This window comes from Miniopterus natalensis, chromosome X (genome assembly GCF_054644295.1).
Source record: "Miniopterus natalensis isolate mMinNat1 chromosome X, mMinNat1.hap1, whole genome shotgun sequence".
NCBI lineage: Eukaryota > Metazoa > Chordata > Mammalia > Chiroptera > Miniopteridae > Miniopterus > Miniopterus natalensis.
Window position 1 is genome coordinate 43452344 of NC_142103.1, and position 14884 is coordinate 43467227.

The 14884-nt window shown below is 33.8% G+C and overlaps 1 protein-coding gene across 1 annotated transcript in view; it reads right to left on the minus strand.

The window, feature by feature from the left end:
• The window catches only part of LOC148090467 (uncharacterized), a 64699-nt gene that overhangs the window by 35478 nt on the left and 14337 nt on the right, over nucleotides 1-14884 (minus strand). Inside the window, exon 4 of the mRNA XM_087829529.1 lies at nucleotides 14003-14096. Coding sequence (XP_087685655.1) covers nucleotides 14003-14096 — 94 coding nt within the window. The remainder of the gene's footprint in view (nucleotides 1-14002; nucleotides 14097-14884) is intronic.

The following is a 14884-nucleotide window of genomic DNA, read 5'->3' on the forward strand; positions in this document are numbered from 1 at the left end:
CTATGTTTCTTATGACTAATGATGACTTTTGGTTTGGGAGAAATATATTTTATTATGTTAAGGAATTATCCATCTATTTCTATTTTTATTGAGTGTGTTTTCCATAAATGGGTAGTAATTTTTGTCAATTGCCTTTTCAAAATTTGTAGAGATGATCATTTTTTCCTTAATATATTAATATGATTAATTATATTGTATACCCTTGCATTTCTGGAATAATTCTTATCATGATGGTTATTTTTTAATGTGTCACTAGATACTGTTTGTTACTAGATTTTTTCAGGACTTTAGCATATATAATTATAAAAGTAATTGTTCTATGGCATTATATTTTTATTTTCCCTAAAGAATTATTATTTTTTATTTAAAGTATACTTGACATACAATAGCATGAGTTTCAGGTGTACAATATAGTTATTTAACATTTATATACTTTAGGAAGTTATCACAGTGATTAGTAACCATCTGTCACTGTACAACATTATGATATAACTGACTATATGTCCTATGCTGTACATTACATCCCTGTGACTTATGTATTTTATAGCTGGAAGCTTGTACTTCTTACTCTCCTTCAGAATTTTTACACCACTCTTAAGGTTTTCTTTTTAAATGTCATCTTTTTCAGATTTTGATATCAATGTTATACTCCATTAAAATTTTTGTATTTTTTTTTTTAATGTTCTGAAATGGTTTAAATATCATTGGGATTACTCAGTGAAACTGGTGGGCTTAGAGCTTTGTATGTGCATATATGTGGCTGGGGGTGGGGCTTTATTAGCTCCACAGAAAGTAGTCTGTTTAAATTCACTATCTTTTCTGTAAATAGTTATATTTCTCTAGAAAATTATTGAATTTATCTTTTATAATATATCTGTATAGAGTTGAGCAAAGTTGTCTTTTGTGATTCTTTTAATTTCTTCTGGTTTTGAAGTTATTTCTCACCTTATCATTTATTTTGTATATTTGAAAAAGGCAAATAATTTTTCATTTGGAATTTTGAAATATAAGGAAAAATTGAAATAAGAGAGAAAAAACCACCTGTAGCGTCCAACCTGATGAAAAGTATGATTAATATTTTGGAAAATTCATTTCAATCACTTATATATATTTTAGAAAAGGATAGTTGTGATCCTTCAGCATCTCTAGTTTTCTTATTTCTTATTTTTTATGTGATTGATTCTTGATTTACAATGACATTACTGTGATACAAATCAGTTAAAATTTTATCAGAATAGTCAAAATTTGATACTGGTGGTACAGTCTTCTGAAAAATTTGGCTCTGAATCCTTAACTACAGGTTTTCTGGTTTTTTTTTTTTTTTTGCATTTGCGTAACTTTTATTATAGTATGTTGCTATAATTTTTCCTTTTTTTTTTTTCTTTCCTGTTTTTGAATTTATACTGAGGAAGATCTTCCACTCCAACCCTGAATCATCAACAATGTAAAGGTTAATTACTGCCATCTACTGGTAAAGATGGAAAATGTCATCCAGTGACTTATGGCAAGGATATTTTACTGTTTATGAAAAACATATTTTAAAAATAATTCCAGAAAGTTGAGAGACCAAATAATTTATATGCATATATGCATAGTCCATGGACAAATACAATAGTGTGATGAAGGCGGGTGTGGGGTGGGGGGTGGGAGGAAAGGAGCAAAGGTGGGGCGAAATGGGGGACATCTATCATACTGTCAACAATGAAAATAAATTTAAAAATTGGGAGACATGATAATGTTAAATAAAATTCCAACAAAATAATAATAAAAATTAAGGAAGCTTAGAAGTTTAGTCAAAACATACTGTTCTTTCTCTTGGCTTTTGTTTTCAATATAGATGTACAACACTAATCTAATCTTACTGCTCCCAAACCAGCTAATAACTCTGTAAAACTAAGCTTTTATGTTTACCATGATCTAAGGTACCATAAAGTATAGACAATATAATAATAGTGGTTTAACATAAGATAGAGATTGAAATTTTAATTTTAATGACTTAGATTTTTATTGTTGATTCACATATTGATTTTGCTTAATACATGCTTGTATAAGCCCTAAATAAGACAATCAGTCCAAGAGGTATGGGGAACAGAGGGACAGATGAGAGTATAGCAAATCATTTGAGGCATAGAATAAATGAAAGCACTTTCCTTTCCTTCTGTTCTGTTCTGTTACACATTGAATTAAATTAGACTGCCCTCCTTCTAAACAAGCATTGCAGTTAGAATTTCATATTTATTATATGATTACTTTATGGATATCTGTGTTTTTTTACTAGACTAGAAGCTCCATGAGAGGCAGAACTCTTTGTTTTGACATTACATCTCCAGTACCTAGCAGAGTGTCTGACATGTAGTAGGAACTCAATAAGTATTTTTGAATACATGTCTATGTAAATGAATGTAATGGTTAAAGCCTTCACATACCCCTCACATACATGAATATATCCTTTTTTAAAAAAATAATGTCAGCATATAAACTTTTTTCCAAGTATTATTTCCAGAGAGTTTGAAACGAAGGTGGATAATATTCCTTGATTTGATTTTTTTAATGTAGAAATGGAGAATTCAGTGCACTGTAGCCACACTGATTTTTTTTTTCAAAAGGAATATGAGTGGTATGTTTTAAAAGAAAATAATTGCATATGATATGTACTTTCAGCTTGTCATAATGCTGTCCAGGAGTGTCTTTTAAGTCATTCTTGCAGTCTAGACATTAATACTCACACACATGAGAGAGGATTTGTTTACCTAACACAATCTTCTTTTGAATGGAACATGCAAGAGAATGCTAGTTATAGCCCTTATTTATCAAATGATTTATTGCTGCACATAGTTACCCTAACGTGTGTGGGTTCTATCTTCATGTTTTAAATGATAAAATTGGCACTTGGTGAAGTTAAGTGACTTGCCCAAGCTCACACAACTAGTAAATATTGCAGTTCCTCATTCTTGATCCTCTTCTTTTCTTATACTAGGTAATCTCCCTAGAGAATCCCATTTACTCTCATTTATATGTTTCTCATCATCCATTATTTATAAACCAAAGTTCTAACAGTGGCCTGCTAGAAAAATATCTTGGAAAAATCATAGGATGCAGGCCAGAACACACACGCTGCTATTCTTGAAGGTTAGGATCATGTGATGCTGTCCAAGTTTTATTATGTGCCACAAATTTTTCAGGCTAGAGAATTTTTCAGGGCAGGAGAGCCTCTGTTGCTTCTTAAAATTCTCCCTCATGATCATGCCTCAACATAATAAAGGCCATATATGACAAACTTACAGCCAACATCATACTCAATGGGCAAAAACTAAAATCATTTCCATTAAAAACAGGAACAAGACAGGGATGTCCACTTTCACCACTCTTATTCAACATAGTACTGGAAGTCCTTGCCACGGCCATCAGACAGGAAGAAAACATAAAAGGCATCCAAAATGGAAAGCAGGAAGTAAAACTGGCATTATTTGAAGATGACATGATATTGTCCAAAAAACCTAAAGACTCCATCAAAGTACTACTAGATTTGATAAACAAATTTGGCAAGGTAGCTGGATACAAAATCAACATCCAGAAACCAATGGCATTCTTATAACCAACAATGAACTTTCAGAGAGACGAACTAAAAAAACAATACCACTTACCACTGCAACTAAAAAAAATAAGATACCTAGGAATAAACTTAACCAAGAATGTCAAAGACCTATACTCAGAAAACTATGTGACACTGAAAGAAGAAATAGAGGAAGATTTAAACAAGTGGAAGAATATACCATGCTCATGGATTGGAAGAATATCACTAAAATGTCCATACTACCCAAAGCAATTTATAAATTCAATGCAATTCCTATTAAAATACTAACAGCATATTTCAGAGATCTAGAACAAATATTTTGAAAATTTATATAGAACAAAAAGAGACACCAAATAGCTGCAGCCATCTTGTGAAAAAAGAACAGAGGGGGAGGGATCACATTACTGAACTTCAAACTGTATTACAAAGCCAGTGTAATCAAAAAGGCCAGGAATTGGTACAACAACAGGCATATAGATCAATGGAACAGAACAGAGACCCCAGAAATAGACCCATGCCATTATGGTCAGTTAATATTTGACAAAGGAGGCAACAACATACAATGACTTAAAGACAGTCTCTTCAATAAGTGGTGCTGGGAAAACTGGACAGATACATGCAAAAGAACGAAACTAGACCACCAACTTTCACCATACACAAAAATAAACTCAAAATAGTTAAAAGACTTAAATGTAAGTCACGAAACCATAAAAATCCTGGAAGAAAACATAGGCAGTAAAGTCACAGACATCCCATGTTGTGGAATTTTCACTGATACATCTCCTAGGACAAGAGAAACAAAAGAAAAAATAAACATATGGGACTACATCAAACTAAAAAGCTTCTGCACAGCAAAAGAAAACAGCCAGAAAATACAAAGGAACCCCATGTTCTGGGAAAACATATTTGCCAAGGATGTATGTGATAAGGGGCTAATTTCCAAAGTGTACAAAGAACTCATACTACTCAGCAAGAGGAAGACAAACAACCCAATTAAGAAATGGGCAAAGGACCTGAATAGACACTTCTCCAAAGAGGACATACAGATGGCCAAGGGACACATGAGAACATGCTCGTCATTAATCATCAGAGGTATGCAAATTAAAACCACAATGAAGTATCACTTCACACCTGTAAGAATGGCTGCCATCAACAAATCAACAAAAGACGTGTTGGCGAGAATGTGGAGAAAGGGGAGCCCTAGTACACTGTTGGTGGGAATGCAGACTGGTACAATCACTATGGAAAACAGTATGGAGTTTCCTCAAAAAATTAAAAATGAAGCTGCCTTTTGATCCAGTGATCCCACTTCTAGGAATATATCCTAAGAATCCTGAAACATTAATCAGAAAGAATATATGCACCCCTATGTTCATAGCAGCACAGTTTACAATAGCTAAGATCTGGAAACAGCCCAAGTGCCCATCAGTAGATGAGTGAATAAAAATACTGTGGGACATTTATAACATGGAATACTACGCAGCTGTAAAGAAGAAGGATCTCGTACCCTTTGGGACAGTATGGATGGACCTGCGGAATATTATGCTAAGTGAAATAAGCCAAGCAGAGAAATACAAACATCACATGATCTTGCTTATATGTGGAATATAAAGAACTTAATAAACTGATGAACAGAATAGATTCAATGACATGGAAGCATAGATCAGACTGATGAATGCCAGAGGGATGGAGCAGGGCAGGTGGGTGGATGGGGAGAGAGTAACTAAAGAATTTATTTGCATATATGCCCAACCCATGGACACAGACAATGGTGGGGAGAGGGACTGGGGAGAGGGATGGGATGGGGTGGAGTGGGTCATTGGGGAGAAAAAGGGACATCTATAATATTTTAAACAAAAATTAAATTAAAATAATAATAAAATAAAATTCTCCCTCATGAGATAGAGAGCCTGCCTAGTGGTTTTAGCTGCCCAGTATGAATATAATGAATAAGACTAGCCAATTCAAGATGATGGTTCTACTTGTTTGACACAGGCTGCTCCAGGTTTTGGTGTTTGGAAGCACCACTATATCATACCAAGCCCCTTCAAATTAGCCCTTGAAGCTTCAATGAAATATTGATAGTCAACAGCTTTAACACAGTATGGAAAAAGTAATTCCTAAGAGGTAAACATGAAGATGATTAGCTAGCACTTGATTCTCTTGTGACAAAATAGCATTCTTGCTTCATGGTCTTAGAGGCATTGACTTCAGGACCACCAATCTCTTGTCTGGCATTATGGGAATTTCTTGGTCAAACAGAGCATAATACTGGAATTCCACTTCCAGTCATTCAAATACATTTCTCAAGATTGGCCTCAAAGCGGACAATCTAGAAATAATTGATTCAAAGTTTCTAGAGGTAAGGTATGATTAGATTAAAATATCATTATGTAAATGAAAGACGCTTTGGTCTAGGAGGTCACTTTACCAAGTCACTTTACTCTCACTCAGTAATCACTGAGAGACAGTAAGCTTATATCAAAGGTTATTAAAAAAAATTGATGTGTACTCAAATTGAGATATATTTGGAAGGTTCTTTTACATAGTGCCACTGTTCCTGTCATTGTAGGTATCCTAAATTTCCAGCTTTATTAATAATTTTGCTCAATAGATGGGGATTGATGAGGTCATAGATTGCCAATCAAGAGGGGTTGAAGGCCAAATAGTACAAGCCTCTCCATGTGGCCCCCTAAATATAACTCAGAATTGGTGGGATAAGCTATGGGGTATGCTGAGCCAGTTATCTGTCCACAAGGCTGCCTTCTATTCCCAGGTCTCTCATGGCTTGAACCTGAAAGCCATTATCTGCCACCTTCTTTTTCATCAAGTGAGGATGTAGGGTATTAATCCCTTGTCTTTGCAGCTAAGGGTGACTATATTGGATGGAGTCTAGTTAGTTCTCAAACCTATCCCTCCAACATCAGAAAGTTACTTGTTTTGCCAGCAGCCAGCATGAAATTTTATAGGCAAGATACCAGCACTCAGTGAGCCACCTTGCCAGCATGCAGAAAGTTTCTTTGTTTTATGCCCTAAGGGAACCAATACGGACAGGTACAGAGTTAGGTTTTGGGTTCATGCTTGTCCCAGAGGGATGAGGGAATCTGTAGCGACAGCAAAGAGATGCAAGTAGGATACAAACAAATTCTATCATGGCACAAAGACCTGAGCTCTGAGAAACCTAGAGTCTCAATGTCTCTTGCTCCATCATAGGCCCTTCTGGAATTAGGACAACAATTCAGGTTCATTCTGATAGTAGCTGAGCATGAGGTTGAAATGTAATGATAATTCAGGCTACTTCCTCATACCCCCTCCACTATTCACTATTCCTTTGCCTACCATCAACATTGTTTCTTTTTTTTTTTTAACATATCTTTATTGATTTCAGAGAGAGGAAAAGAGAGAGTGAGAGATAGAAACATTAATGATGAGAGTCATTGATCGTCTGCAGCCCACTACCTGGGCATGTGCCCTGACCGGGAATCGAACCCCGATCTCCTGGATCCTAAGTCAACGCTCAACTGTTGAGCCACTCCCTGCCAGGCCGACATTGTTTCTTTGACTACATGTTGGTGGAAAGTACTATAAGAGTTTCCTTTTCAGGATACTAGTATTATTCTATCTATACTCATAGACTTCTGGAATGCCAAAGTAGCACAGCACCCTGCTTGTCTTCTCCTGATAGACAGTTGACATAGAATATTCTACAGTTGCTTACCTACAGTAAATATCAGTAACAAATATCACTTTGAGAGTGTTTACACAGGATTAGGAATAGGCTTACCCTGATTGATGCTAAATCAAGCTGCTTGTATATAATATCTCATTAATCCTTTCAAGAATCTTATAAGATAAATTAATTAAAATCTCAGACTCAGAATGTTAAATAACCATCCAACAGCCAGTAATTTCCAGGCCTCTGGCTCAATATCTCCTATTCTTATAACATTTTCATGTTGCTCCATGAAATTCAAACCCTGGCTTTAACCACATAATTTGGAGGTAAGTGGTCTAGAGCAATTCCTTGGAAATCTTCCAGGTGCTGGGAGTTTGGGGAGAAAATCAGGCAGTGGAAAGTTGGTAAGTACAGTGTCAATGGTTCAAGCTTCACCTCTGCAGCTGTATAGTGAGCACTCTCAGTGAGGCAAGCTCATGCTGTAGCACAATAGTGTTACCTGTATATTGAGATTCAGATTTTGGACATGGGCCAGCTGCATAAAAGGCTAAGGAGAGAGAAGACATTTGCCAGCAATGATAAAAATGATGGAGATAATTCTAAATAGAGTCAATGTAGTGAGGAAAGAATGATATTGTTGTGTAGAGGAGAGAAGAGAACTTATCAAATGTGTGACTAGAACATAAAATTGAAATCTATCCAATAAATTTGTGTGTGACCAAGTAGATTAAATTTTTTTTTTTTCTTACTAACTCAGAACAGAAGAAATAATCTATCAAAATACTTAGATAAACAGATTTTTTTCCCCTCACTGTTTTGGTTGAACATTTCCAAAAGAAATGTCTTAGAGATAAACTCTCAATGCAAAACTCAAGTGTTTAAATAGCAATGGAGAAATAAGTAAATCATTTTGAGGATAGATTTTAAAAGGAGAAAATATCCAAATAGTACATGATGTGTAGCAATAATAGCATGCTATTATTTTCTTTTAAAGCTTCTCTTGTCATCGATTCGTGTCTAACAATTCTTATGGTGAGCTTAGACAAAAAGTAATGTCTTTTCTAATTGCTCTCTTGTTTAAGGAATCTTGAATGATAAAGTTTCTGGGTATGAGAGACATTTTGTCTTCTTCTTTCAGGCTTGGGGTATTTACACTCTTAAACATACAGGCAAGAAAACACAAACTTTCTTTTCCCAGATTAAACACAAAAGTTGGAAGGGCAAAATTTTCTAAACATGAAAACATTTGTTCAAAACCACAGCTGTCAGAGAGGAGGAGAGTTGTGGGGCTGGGTAAAGGGAGTGAAAGGATTAAGGAGAGAGAGAGAGAGACAGAGAGACAGAAAGAGAGAAAGAGGAGACTGATAGACACAGAGAACAGTATGGTGTTTTCCAGAGGGAAATAGGGTGGAGGGAGGTAAAAGTAAGTATGGGGGGGATAAATGGTGATGTACACGAGACATATAATTTTATTAACCAATGTCACCCCAATAAATAAAATAAAAAACAAAAAACACATTACGATACCACCTCACACCTGTTAGAATGGCTATTAACAATAAGAGAAGAAACAGCAAGTGTTGGAAAGGTTGTGGAGTAAAAGGAACCCTCATTCGCTGCTGGTGGGAATGTAAACTGCTATATAGCCACTATGAAAATCAATATGGAAGTTACTCAAAAAATTAAGAATAGAGCTACCATATGACTCAGTGGTCCCCCTTCTGGGTATCTACCAGAAAAATATGAAAACATTTATTCATAAAGCTCTACATACTCTTGTGTTCATTGTAGCATTATTCATGGTAGCTAAGACATAGAAATAACTTAAATGTCCTTCAACAAATTATTGGATAAAGAAGTGGTACATATATATAATGGAATACTACTCAGCCACAAATAATGATGAAATATTGTCATTTGTGACAACATGGATGGATCTTAAGAGTACCATGCTAAGTGAAATAAGTCAGATGGTAAAAAACAAGAACCATATGATTTTACTTATATGTGGGATATAAAACAGAAAGTAGCAAATGAACAAACAAAACAAACTCATGGACACACACAAAGAATGGTGGTTACCAGAAGGGAGGGGGGATAGGGAGTGGATGAAAAGAGTAAAGGGGGTCAAATATATGGTGACAGAGGGAGACTTGACTTTGGATGGTGAGCACACAATGCCATATACAGATGATGTATGATAGAATTGTACAGTTGAAAGTTATATAATATTACTAATTTAAATTTTTAATTTAAAAAATAAGAACAGGTAGAAATCCATCAGGCAAGAAAAAGAAAACATTGGAATGATGTTAATAACAATTACATATTCATTAACTGTATTTCAATAATATCCTTGAATAAAGATACCAAGAAAGTACAGGAGTTAAATAATGTGTTGATTCTATTATATAAATATTCATAGTTAAGCTTTAATGTTGTCTATGGATTTGATTTTCTCAGATTAAACAGTAAACAACAAACAATAAAAGAAATCTTTAGTTCTAATTAGATTACTAATTTATCTTTAAATATTGCCCTGCCTTCTGTCTTGTAATCACAACACAGGATTAGTAATAGGTTTACCCTGATTTATGCTAAATCTCATATTTGGTACCCTTGTAACCAGTGGCTTGCATTTAGGGTTTGTAACCACAAGAAGCTATTTCTTACTCTGTCAGTATTGTGTAGCTTCAAATCACCATGCTAGATATTCTTGACTCCAGAGGTCCCTCTTTAGTGACCAGATCATCAACATAAGACACACATAATATGACAGTTTATACATGGAGTAGACTAAAACTCATAGGGAAGTATTCATTCATTCATGCTTGTTTAAAAAAAATTAAAAATTTTAATTGAATTTATTGGGGTGACATTGGTTAATAAAAATATATAGGTTTCAGATATACAGTTCTACAATACATCATCTGTATACTGTATTGTGTGTTTACCATTTGTTCATGCTTTTATTCATGTATTCAAGCACTCAGTTTCTTTTTTTTTAATTTATTTTTACGTTTTTCATCGCCATTTATCCTCTCTACACCATTCATTCCTGCTTTCATTCATGTATTCAAGCACTCAGTTTCTGTAATATGCCCAGTGCTTGCAGTAGGCAATGTTGACAGTAGGATGAAAAATAACAAACTCATAAATGATCCTCTGCCTATATCTCTAACAAAACAGACACATTCTTTCCTTTATATATTATTTCTTTATTAAGACTACTACTTTTTTAACTGCATTTGCTTTCACAAATGTTTGACATTTGTGGGTTTTGCATTTTAAAGTAGAATACAAACTCGGTATGACTTTTATATGGGAATTCCTGACTTTCTCAAGGTATGACACTTGGCTTTATACAAACCAAAATAAAAACTTTGAAATGAAACAGAAAACAGAAGGATAATTCATGTCTTTGCTAATTTTACTTTCTTGTTGTAGACATTAACTTAAGATAATAAGATATACTATTTGCTTTTCATCAGTACATAAGATTACTGTCAATCATCTTTTAAACCAATTAAACTAATTTTTAGTGGAAACTTATATTTCCACCATCGATTTTTTAAAAAAAAGATAAAAACACTTCAGAATAATATTTAGTTTTCAATTACTTAGATTCTTTTACTGTTTCTGGCCAACATAATATTTTTTGTCATAAGCAAAAGATGGGACTTTTGAAAAAAATAATCACAGTAAAAATAATCACAGTTATTTCTACCTTGCTGATTTCCAGTTCACTTTAGATAACTGGGTGTCTTGAACAAATTAATTTCATGAATTGGATAAGTGGCATAACATAAGTCTTCAACTATGCAAATATTAATAAAACTGTAACTAATAATCTACTGATAAAGTAGAATTAATAATGTACATATTGAGTTATAATGCATATAAAACATAGCAGTGGTCTGGAGATTATCACAGGTTGCACAATGCCATCTGTAGTGAAATGCTTGATAATGTTTAACTATTTGAAGATGATATAAACAACTTCAAAGAAATATTATTTAAATTATAATAATATTATCCATTATGTAATGATTGGATATCATTTTTTGTATTATCTAGGAAGAATAACTTATTGAATTTCGTAAATGGAAAAAGTAAAGCTTATTTTATCATCTTCCACTCTCAATTTATTCTATTTGATAACACAATAAATCCAGTAATTTGGTAAGTTTCTGATTATCACTGCCAAATTTAGAAAATCGTATTATTAATCAAAGTATTCTTCGTTTTCAGTGAGCATTTCTCATTGTTTGTTACCTGTATTGGATGGTTTATTATATGCTCTTTAAACTATATCAGTATTTATTTCTATGCTCTTCAGACTATTGCCCATTCCTGGGTCTCTATGTAACAAATGTAGCGCCCCCCCCCCCCACTCCAGACATAGTTGTGGTATATTTTCACCAGGTGAAGGTAATTCAAACATGGTATATCCTGTGGGAATGGCTGAACCATGCCACATAAGCTTGCTTTAAAGACAGATAAACTTAAAAAACATATTTATGATCAAAACAACAAACAAAAACAACAAAGGCAATGGTGAATTCATCTCAGAGGACTAAACTATGTAGTATACCTTCCTGCCAGAGATTCACAGAGTATGTTTAGATTTCTAATTATATGCTCATGCTAGGATTGTAACAGCTTTGAAAGTCACAAGCTACTTTGTGCTAAATGTAAAAATGGGGTTTGGGGTGTAGGATGGGGTAAAGAAAAGGTAGCAGATATGTAGTCTTATCTCCAGCCACTGAAATCTACTTGCTAAGTCAATCAGAAAAAATTAGCAATAACAATTCAAGAATGAACTCAGGCTCTGCCTATTAATTATGTGTGTGAGCTAGGTGAATAAAGAAAATGGTGATGATTTTGCATGAAATAGCATTATTCAGTTCTGTGGAAACTTTAGTTGAGCCTTAGCTTCTGAGAAATCATCACATGCCAAAGTCAATATTTTATTTTTTATTTTTTTAATTTTTTTTACATTTTTAAATTTTATTTTTGTTTAAAATATTACAGATGTCCCTTTTTCTCCCCAATGACCCATTCTACCCCATCCCATCCTCCTCCCCAGTACCTCTCCCCACCATTGTCCATGTCCTTGGGTTGTGCATATACGCAAAGTCAATATTTTAAATGTACATTGAGAGCATAGTGCATCTGGACACCTTTCTAAACAGTTTAACTCAATTGGAAAGTTTCCTAAACCTCTGTTAAATTGTTAAACCTGTAGTTCATTTCTGCTTCCTAATTCCCCAGGGTTTGGGAAATGACGGGGAAGAAAAAAATATGGTAGGTTGAGACAAAGCATGGTAGTTCACTTGCGGTATCCTCAGTTAAGGGAAGTTTAGGAAATGGTCACAGCACTGAAGAGAAAATATCTACAGTGGAAGCATTCAGATAGATGTAACAGAACTAAAGCAGGAATTTTTCCATAGGAAGACTAGGTCTGGGGAAAGAGAGAGTAACATTTATTGAACATACCCTAAATGGCAGGCATTATACTTGGCTTTCCTTCTTAATTTTTTCACAATTAGAGGTTGTATAGCATTAAATAAAAAAGGGATGATGAGAAAAGATTAGATGGTCAACTAGATTTGAAATATTTGGTAGTTGACCAAAGTAGTAGGAAGGCTGAGAATAAGTGAATTCTTGGAAAAGTAAAGGCACCTCCTACCTCCTCAGTTCTTTAAATATTAAGATCCATCTAAAAAGCAATTGGTCACTTTAAGAGAAAAATTGACCTTTTGTAGACATCAATAGTATTTACTATAGTATATTCATCCAGGGGATCTTAACCACTTTTTAAAAAAATGTTATATATAATGCACACACACATATAAATTCTCTTTTCATAGTGTAATTTAAGTCCCAATATTTAACTGTTCTGATACTGAGTAAAAAATATCTGACCACTAGCCTTCATTCATCAACCCTTTATCAACTTTTTATCTTAACCTTTTCATGATTTTCAGTTTTAACTGGCCTTAATATAATTGAGAAGGTACCATCTCAGGAACATATGTAGAATTATACTGAGCTCAAATTGTTTAATTTCAATGTATATCTTCCTTAAAATATAGAGATCATAATTGGGTATATTCTAGGACTTATATACCATAACAAACAATTATCTTGTGGTATCTTACTAGTGATTTGTTTGAATTAAAACAATAAAAGCTTTACTGCTGTTTCTGATACTTGTGGTCAAGTATGACATCCAGATCTTTGCATTTAGAGCTATTCCTGAAGTACAATGAAATGAAAAAATCTCCTGTTTTAGTGGACCTGTGCTACTAATAACATATTAATTAGAAGAGATTTTTAGCTAGTATAAAAAAACACAATGGCTCGAATTCTTTTCTTACCCATATCCTTCTGGTTTGCTGCCTTCTTTTAGTTACTTCCTTTCCCCTTTGTTATATGTTTTAAATTTCCCTAAGACTACTGTTGATATGTGTTTTAATTTGATTTTACCTGGAAACAAATGATGGATAGAAGAAGTAGACAGCACTCCCATTGTAATTTGCCCCAGGCCTTGCCTGTACTCTACTGATAAATAACCTGGCATTAACCATCCCTTATTTGTGCAATTCGATCTCCTGATAACATTTCATTTTATTGTCTCTGAATACTTCTTTAATCTCTCAAGCTTCTTTTTGTTTCTGCAAGGCATTTTCTCTTTCTGGTGTCTTTTAGAAACTTAGTTTATCTGACAAATAAGTTTTGGTGTTTACCTGGCCTTGATCAGGTTGAGAAAGTCTCACAGCAGTATCAAAAGCATATGCAGAATTATGCTGAGGTTGGAGTCCTGATGAATTCCTTTGTTCTCTAGCAAGTTAAATAAATAAAAACACATAGTTAGGATAGAAGACTTGTTTAATTAGTTATAAATAACTTTTTAAATTTATATCTTTATTGTTAAAAGTATTATAAATGTTCTCTTCCCCCCCCCCTCCCCATTGACCCCTGCCCCAGGCCTTCACCACACTTTTTTGATAAATTTATTTTTGACAATACAGAATGAGTTCTCTCATATTAGGACTCTATTATTATATTTACCTTAGACAAGGCAATAATAAAAGCTACCATTTGTTGAAAATTTTCCATGTTCAAAGTGTTTTCACTATTTGATTTATCCCCAACAATTTATTATGAAAATTTTCAAACATATAGCAAAATTAAATTTTACTGTGAATGGCCATGTACCTACCACCGCAAGTTTATCAGTAATTGCATCAAAAAACTAAGATGGATTAATGGAGGGACAAAAGAATGGATGGATGGACACATATATGTTAAAGCAAGTATAATAAAATATTATTGAAAGTAAATTTCAAATATCAGTTTAAGGCACAAAAATTATATTATCTTATTTGAATATTAGAAAAAAAACCCTCCAAGATAGGTATTGTTAACTCCATTTTTGCAGATGAAAAAACCTGAGGCTGAAAAATTTTAAGGAAACTCCCCCAAAGTGACACAGTCATTGATTTATAAGGCAGAGATTTGAGCTCCAGTCTGTCTGGCTCCATTACCATACTTTTTCCACTATACTAAGGAATCTCCCAGAGTATATACAGAACCATGTTGTTAATTCACAATTGGCAGAGAGGAAA